This window comes from Lithobates pipiens, unplaced genomic scaffold, assembly GCF_037356315.1.
Source record: "Lithobates pipiens isolate NorthernLeopardFrog02 unplaced genomic scaffold, aLitPip1_a1.2 Scaffold_8, whole genome shotgun sequence".
Lineage (NCBI taxonomy): Eukaryota > Metazoa > Chordata > Amphibia > Anura > Ranidae > Lithobates > Lithobates pipiens.
Genome location: NW_027507903.1, coordinates 589,927,523 through 589,936,507, shown reverse-complemented (window position 1 = coordinate 589,936,507; position 8,985 = coordinate 589,927,523). Strand labels below are relative to the sequence as shown.

The 8,985-nt window shown below is 37.7% G+C and overlaps 1 protein-coding gene across 1 annotated transcript; it reads left to right on the top strand.

Moving 5' to 3' along the window:
* Positions 1 to 1,312: 1,312 nt before the first annotated feature.
* LOC143962287 (uncharacterized) lies at positions 1,313 to 2,428 on the top strand. Its single transcript, XM_077471591.1, has 2 exons — positions 1,313 to 1,611; positions 1,696 to 2,428. The coding sequence occupies exons 1-2, from the start codon at positions 1,313 to 1,315 to the stop codon at positions 2,426 to 2,428; spliced, it is 1,032 nt and encodes a 343-aa protein (XP_077327717.1).
* The last annotated feature ends 6,557 nt before the right edge of the window (positions 2,429 to 8,985 follow it).

Here is an 8,985-nt window from a genome sequence, read left to right as displayed (position 1 = left end):
AAAAATATAGATTGGAGTTATGGGACTCTCTTGCATTGACAGCCACCTAATGCTAACATAGTTCCATGTTTTTTTGCATTTGATAGACACTTTTAAATGTCCCATGTGATCTTGATTGTACCCCCATGTTATGAAGTTGCACACCTCCTGATTATCTCCTCCTGTGGTCCATTCTGTGCTTCCGTGATTTTAAGATGTTTACTGTATATCTTTCTGTTTACTGTATATACGGCAAAACAGTGACAATATTCTTTTTTTCAGAGGGCGTTTTGTGCCTTTACTATCCTCCTGTTGAAAACGGCACTAAGCTACGCCAAAACAGGAAGTGAGAGGAAATCCCTGCTAATTAAGAGAAGTCACCAGAACTAGTGTCTTCATTGGAAAATGTCCCCTCTATTACTTTTCTGGGAACAACCCAAAATTTTGGTTTATTTTACTTTTACTTTCAATGATAATGTTAAATAGGACAAATAGAGAGCATGAGTTTCCCTAACAGGTGCATAGACTGCACTAAAAACAGTGTTCTAATCCACATTCCCTTTATCCAAAACTCAAAAAAAGGTTTTGCTTTTAGTTATACTTTATATAAGAAATACATTTTTATGATTATTGGATCAGAATTACTCATCATGTCTAATCATTACTATAAAAAACAATCCACTATGTTTACCATAATGATAAATTATAGTGTAACTTTTTAATTATTAATCTAAAAATCAGTGAAGTTGCATTTCTATACTTCTCAGTCTGTTGGTAATATTAAAGTCGGTTTAAACATCTATTTTTATTTTTCATATAGGGAAATTACTAAGCTCTGTTGTAAACTGAACAACTATTGTTGAATAAATCACAGCTAAACTGAGTGTCATCAACACAAGAGTCACGTAGGCCTAAAAGGCCAAAATGTTCTGGATTTGAGTGATATTGAATCTTAATCTCAAAAAAGTCAGAATTTTTTCAGCCCTCTGGAGGGAAGAAGGTTCAGGAGGGGGTGCAAACTTGTACTCCTCTTTCCTTTTAAGCCAGGATGTATGTGTATATGAGGGTTTGGTATATATTTTGGGATGATCAGCACATCATTTTTTTGTGTTGAAGGATCTGTAATAGATTTTGGACTATAGTGTACACTTTTAATTATAATTCAAAAAATCAGTAAAGTTACATAGCTATACTTATCAGTCTGTTGGTAATAATAACATCATTGTAAACGTCTCTTTTTATTTTTCATATAGGTAAATTACAAAGCTCAGCTGTAAATCAAACATCTATTGTTGGAAAAAATCAAAACTAAACTGATTGACGTTAACACAAGATGAGTCAAAGAGGAGAAAATTTGTATCCGTGCTCTGAATGCCAGAAGATATTTACTTATAAGTACAAACTCAATGTTCATATGAGGATTCACACTGGAGAGAGGCCATATAAATGTTCAGAATGTGACAAGTCCTTCTTACAAAGTGATCTTCTTGCTAAACACCTAAGAATTCACACAGGAGAGAAACCATTTAAATGTTCAGAATGTGGCAAGTGCTTCTCAGAAAATGGTAATCTTACTCGACACAAGAAGAATCACACAGGAGAGAAACCATTTAAATGTTCAGAATGTGGGAAGTGCTTCTTAAACCGTTCTATACTTACTGAACACCAGAGAATTCACACAGGAGAGAAACCGTTTAAATGTTCAGAATGTGGCAGGTGCTTCTCACAAAATAGTAGGCTCACTGGACACCAGAAGACTCACACAGGGGAGAAACCATTTAAGTGTTCAGAATGTGGCAAGTGCTTTTCAGAAAATGGTAATCTTACTCAACACCAGAAGACTCACACAGGAGAGAAACCATTTAAATGTTCAGAATGTGGAAAGTGCTTCTCAGATCGTACTACACATACTAAACATCAGAGAATTCACACAGGAGAGAGACCGTTTAAATGTTCAGAATGTGGCCAATGCTTCTCACAAAAAAGTACTCTCACTGGACACCAGAAGACTCACACAGGGGAGAAACCATTTAAATGTTCAGAATGTGGGAAGTGCTTCTCAGAACATTCTAAACTTACTCAACACCAGAGAATTCATACAGGAGAGAAACTGTTTAAATGTTCAGAATGTGGCAAGTGCTTCTCACAAAATAGTCATCTCGCTAGACACCAGAAGACTCACACAGGGGAGAAACCATTTAAGTGTTCAGAATGTGGCAAGTGCTTCCCATGTTGTTCTGATCTTACTCGACACCAGAGAATTCACACAGGAGAGAAATCATTTAAATGTTTGGAATGTGGCAAGTGCTTCTCACATGGTTCTAGTCTTACCATACATCAGAGAATTCACACAGGAGAAAAACCATTTCAATGTTCAGAATGTGACAAGTGTTTCTCACGATGTTCTAATCTTAATGCACATAAAAGGATTCACACAAGAGAGAAATAATTTAAATGATCAAATTGTAGAAAGGGCTTCTTACACAGTTATAATGTTACTATATACCAGAGGATTCACATGGGAGAAAAAGCCATTTAGATCTTCAAAATGGGACAAATTTCTCATACAAAGGGAACTCAACAATAGAAAATGCACACAGGAGAGAAGCCATGTGAAAAATATGACAAGGATTTTTCATAGAAGTCAAATGCTAAGAGCCATAAATCTGTCGACACTGGAAAGAAGCCTTATTAATAAATGTGATATATTTTAAATGAAAATAATCTTGTATCCAGCTTTAATGCTTTACACAGAAGATAAGCCATATCCAAATCTGTAACAATTTTTTTTTGAAACTGAACTTCCTGCAATCACATCGAAAGGTTTTTTTTTTTTAGTGGGGGGGGGGGGGGGAGTGATATATAGAGCAAATTAGACTATAAGAAACAAGTACAGATCCATACAGGACTCATAATTTCAAAGATATAACTGACTCCTTAATGTTGTATTAATTAAAAGCATATAATTCTAATGCACATGTACAAGCATAAACATTTTTAAACACTTGACCTCTGGAAGATTTACCCCCCTTAAAGTGGGTTTAAACCTTCATTTATACCCGGTGAAGTGAATAGCCTCAGAAGATACACAGAGATGAAACAAATCCTCCTAAAGTACATACGTTTTACTTGTATATCTGCTGTCATCAGCTTTCTACACTCATGGGAAATTGCAGATCATGTTAAAAATAATTCTGTCTCTTTCAGCAGCACATAGGGGTGGGTGGGAATACTGGGCTTACACCGTGTGAGAGCTGATTGGTGAAAAGGGACACCCCCTTCACATATGCCGGTGATCAGCGACTTACAGCGGGACTGCAATATTGTGACGGACATTCTGACACTTTTGACACTTTTTGAGAAGCAGTGACACTAATACAGTGATCAGCGTTAAATATTTTCCTAGCCAGTGTTGCGGTATAAAATGTGTGCTGCTTTTACTAAGGGAAATGGTGGATTTTATTCCCTATTTTGCAGGGAAAGAAAATTCATCATCCCCACCATTGCCAGGACAAAACTCTGCCTTGTTTACATTGACAGAGTTCTGTCCTGTGTGTCTTCTGGATGATTGGCGGGTGCCAGTGGTCATCCATTGGCCAGCACCCGCTGATCAGCATCTGGATCTAGAGCTGGGTCATCGGCATGCACACCCACTACAAGTGCTGGATCAAGTGCCTAGTATGGAATCCAAGAGCTGCCTTGCTGCCACATATCTGTGTTGAGGATGCCATGAAAATAATTGGTTTTGCTTAATAAAGCTTAAGAGGATGACTAAATTGCAAATATATATAAAAAAATGTTTAAATTGTGTAGATGTACTCAACATGTGTCTGAAAAATAAAAAGTGTTACAAATCATTTATGCCTTGGTTTCAACAACCGTTTTTTCAACAACTCTCTTTATTAGAAATGATATGTTTAAGGTACAAAACATAGCCATTGGAGCATACTCCGGCTAATAATTGAAAATAAGCATGTGCATAAGAGTGCAACTCACAACTTATCTCATAACGTTAACCACATATTGCTCAGATCCACCTCAGTTAGGAATATGGCAAGGATTAACATTACCTGGAAGAAACATTCTCCCTCCTGTTCACCAAAACATGATATTACAAGAATAACAGTTTTCAATTGCTATTACACTAGTATCCAAACTTGCTTCTCAAGCATAGACCTCAGTTCACCATCAATCCAAGTAGATACTCAGGAAGCCGACTTAATCTAGCCCGTCAGTTTCTGATCATCTACCATGGAATCTGAGTCCGTCCACAGGTGCCAAACCTTGTAATATATTGGGACATTCTTGGGATAAATCTGTTGCTTTGTAGAGGGATACCACATAATTCATTAATTGCTTCCAGGAGGACAAGGTTGGGGGCCTAGCTGATTTCCACTTGAGTTTCTTTAACCTTCCTAGCATAAAATAGGAGAATACCCAGTAGAGTATGTGTCACCCTAGCAAAAGCTAGCAGATTCTACCAGTCCAAGGAGACAAATGCTGACTGTCAGGGGGATAGGTATGGTGGTCATCCTATAGAGAAATTGAGTTACCTCTCGCCAATAATTCTGAATCTGTGGACACTCCCCAAAGATATGCACAAAGCCTGCAGGAGCACTAGAGCATCTCCAACAGCAGGTTGGCTTCATCAATTTAAATGTGAATAATAATTTTAGTATTAGATTAGAATAACAAGATTGAATTTCGATCCATGTAATTTATCTTGGACTGAATATTTTAACTCTTCCACACTATATTCCAAACTAAAGAGGAAATGTTGGTATGAGTTCAATTTATAGTCACAATAGTGATATTTTAGTTACAAGTGGAGCCCCTATGTTATATTTCTTGGATGCGCTGGCAATGTTAGAGCCTCCCTAACCTTTGTGCGTTCCACCATTTTGTAGTTATATTCTCCATAATACAAAATAAACAAAAACAACAGTACGGAGAGTAGAATACTCTCTAACCCTAAACAATATACATATAACCCTCAAATAAGGTCCAAGAAGAAATATGGGATGGGTAAATCTTCAAAAGGAAATATATACACACCATTTTTATATAACGTCAATTTTGCTCTAATGTTTTAAATACCTCTTTTTATTGCATACATTGTAATAACATACTATATGGGTCAACCATAATAACACATTATAACACAGGTGGACACTCCTACTTCATTAGTGCTGCACTAAGGCTTTGCGGATCCTTTTATGTTTATAGAAGTTTATTTGGCAGGGATTATAACAGTGAGATTATAACAGTATTCTTAATATTTAAAATAGAACAAGTGTGTATCTATCACAGGGTGGTGTCTGTGGATACACTGAAAATATATATAATATAAGTATAAAAGAGAATATTCCTGCGCCTAATCAAAGAGTAATCTAATTGTTGCACCGCTGCACACACTGAAATGGGGTACTTGAACCCCAATTGGAGAAGACAAAAGGTAAAAAGGTAGTGGTGCGCGGTACTATGGTGAAGAATCTAGTTAGAACAGGTTTAATATATTCAATAGGTACTCAAAAGATTAGAAGATAAATGTAATATCGTCTCCACTACAGGTAATAAATGGAACGTAGAAAAAGAAAAGACAATATATGTATATAAAAAATATTAAAAATATATATATATGTATATATAGTGAGGGACCCTCACTCCTATGCGTAGTAGTATTTTGAGTGGTGGACAAATGGATAAGAAAAACAATTAATGATAAATAAGACTAGTGGTCCCAATGCGATTTTTTAGGTAGCAGAGTTGCATAAAGTGGCAGTGCTGAATATAAAGAAGGTCCGTGAAAATAACTACTACTGTATTTGTTTCAGTGACTAAAGTACTATACATAAAATAGTGGACGAAATAAAAAATATATAAAGTGAATCACCATGCGATTTGTTAAAAATGACGAAAAACGCATACAAAGTGCTAATGCTGAACAATAAATAGATCTGAAAAGAAAATCTGCTAAGTCAAAGTATATGTGTAACAGTGTACAAAAGTAATCATTAGCTAGATAAGGCAAAAGATGTAAGTAATGCTTGCCTTGTGACTAAAGAAATCGCATATGGTGTTAAAGCCAAGGGAGGGTTAAGCAAAGTGACTCTGTGCGGGTGTCTTTATACCATAGACTTAAATATCGGTGCAGTGCACTAAATTGAATCATACAATCAAAGAAAATAAATCAAATTGTTGAATCAAAACAAAAACGCATAAACGATCCAAGTGTTGGTGAGAGGGAAACAACCCTCTGGGAATAATCCAAAACAGAAGGAAAAAGGTGCACAGTGTTTGAAGCTATAAAAAATATAAAAAACAACAATGGAACAGTAATCCTAGTTAAAATTGTCCATTCAGCTGGTGCAACAACAAGTGGCGATTAGCCCAAAATCGCATGTAACAAGACAGTCGCCTGCAATGCTGGTGCTTAAAATATATGTGCACTATAAGGTAGAGATTTAAACAGTGATAATGGTGATGGTGGATATCTCCCACGTGGTCCTGTGTAATCAGAATATGGGTGTCCCCTTACCTTACAGCTGTAAGGTAACAGCATATGGTATATGTATCCTCAGGGTTCCTGGTGGTCCTTATCCCTCGAGGTCCTATTCACGTGTCCCCGGGTCCTGGCGTCTCCTGCTTACTGTGCCGTATTGGGCTCTGTAAGTGGTCCCTCAGCGGTACTTCAGCGTGGGGGGGGGAATTGGTGGTATACCTCGGCGGTTTTATGCAAGGGGTTAAACAGAAAAGGAGGAAGGGAGCCCCATAGTATAGTATTTTTCAACAGTATTGAAATTTATTTATAAAAACAGCTTTGGTACTCACAAACAGACAGAGTTTTTGTATGGTGTATAAACGAGCCTCGAGCTCGATTGCGTCACTTCCGGTAGCGTCCCGACTAGTGTTCGTCACGGTCACGATGATGAAGTCACGTGACCGTGACGAACACTAGTCGGGACGCTACCGGAAGTGACGCAATCGAGCTCGAGGCTCGTTTATACACCATACAAAAACTCTGTCTGTTTGTGAGTACCAAAGCTGTTTTTATAAATAAATTTCAATACTGTTGAAAAATACTATACTATGGGGCTCCCTTCCTCCTTTTCTGTTTAACCCCTTGCATAAAACCGCCGAGGTATACCACCAATTCCCCCCCCCACGCTGAAGTACCGCTGAGGGACCACTTACAGAGCCCAATACGGCACAGTAAGCAGGAGACGCCAGGACCCGGGGACACGTGAATAGGACCTCGAGGGATAAGGACCACCAGGAACCCTGAGGATACATATACCATATGCTGTTACCTTACAGCTGTAAGGTAAGGGGACACCCATATTCTGATTACACAGGACCACGTGGGAGATATCCACCATCACCATTATCACTGTTTAAATCTCTACCTTATAGTGCACATATATTTTAAGCACCAGCATTGCAGGCGACTGTCTTGTTACATGCGATTTTGGGCTAATCGCCACTTGTTGTTGCACCAGCTGAATGGACAATTTTAACTAGGATTACTGTTCCATTGTTGTTTTTTATATTTTTTATAGCTTCAAACACTGTGCACCTTTTTCCTTCTGTTTTGGATTATTCCCAGAGGGTTGTTTCCCTCTCACCAACACTTGGATCGTTTATGCGTTTTTGTTTTGATTCAACAATTTGATTTATTTTCTTTGATTGTATGATTCAATTTAGTGCACTGCACCGATATTTAAGTCTATGGTATAAAGACACCCGCACAGAGTCACTTTGCTTAACCCTCCCTTGGCTTTAACACCATATGCGATTTCTTTAGTCACAAGGCAAGCATTACTTACATCTTTTGCCTTATCTAGCTAATGATTACTTTTGTACACTGTTACACATATACTTTGACTTAGCAGATTTTCTTTTCAGATCTATTTATTGTTCAGCATTAGCACTTTGTATGCGTTTTTCGTCATTTTTAACAAATCGCATGGTGATTCACTTTATATATTTTTTATTTCGTCCACTATTTTATGTATAGTACTTTAGTCACTGAAACAAATACAGTAGTAGTTATTTTCACGGACCTTCTTTATATTCAGCACTGCCACTTTATGCAACTCTGCTACCTAAAAAATCGCATTGGGACCACTAGTCTTATTTATCATTAATTGTTTTTCTTATCCATTTGTCCACCACTCAAAATACTACTACGCATAGGAGTGAGGGTCCCTCACTATATATACATATATATATATATTTTTAATATTTTTTATATACATATATTGTCTTTTCTTTTTCTACGTTCCATTTATTACCTGTAGTGGAGACGATATTACATTTATCTTCTAATCTTTTGAGTACCTATTGAATATATTAAACCTGTTCTAACTAGATTCTTCACCATAGTACCGCGCACCACTACCTTTTTACCTTTTATATATAATATAGATAAAATATATATAAAATATATATAAAATAGATAAAAATATAACAGTATTCTGTCTCTAATGATGTAAAATACAAACTGGGTAATTCGAAATTAAGTGATGCCTAAGCTTTACATCAATTGATTGAGTTTAGAAGCAGCAGTTTCTTCTTAAAGTGGAGTTCCACCCAAAAATGTAATTTAAGCTTTTTGGAATCCTCCCCCCTCCGGTGTCACATTTGGCACCTTTCAGGGGGAGGGGGAGCAGATACCTGTCTAATCTAGGTATTTGCTCCCACTTTCTTCCATAGATAGCCACAGTATCCGCAGATATCTATGCCATGTCCGGCGCCTCCTCCGCCCCCCCCCCCCCCGCGCAGTCTTCTGGGAGACACACAGGTCCCAGAAGACAGCAGGGAGAAGTGGGATCGCTCAGCATGACTCGTGCATGCGCACTAGGGATACAGGCTGTGAAACCGCAAGGCTTCACTTCCTTATTCCCTTACCAAAGATGGCAGCGCCTCCACCTGAGAGCCGAGGGACAGATCGGCTTCAGGTGCCAACATAACGGGCGCCCTGGACAGGTAAGTGTCCTTATTTTA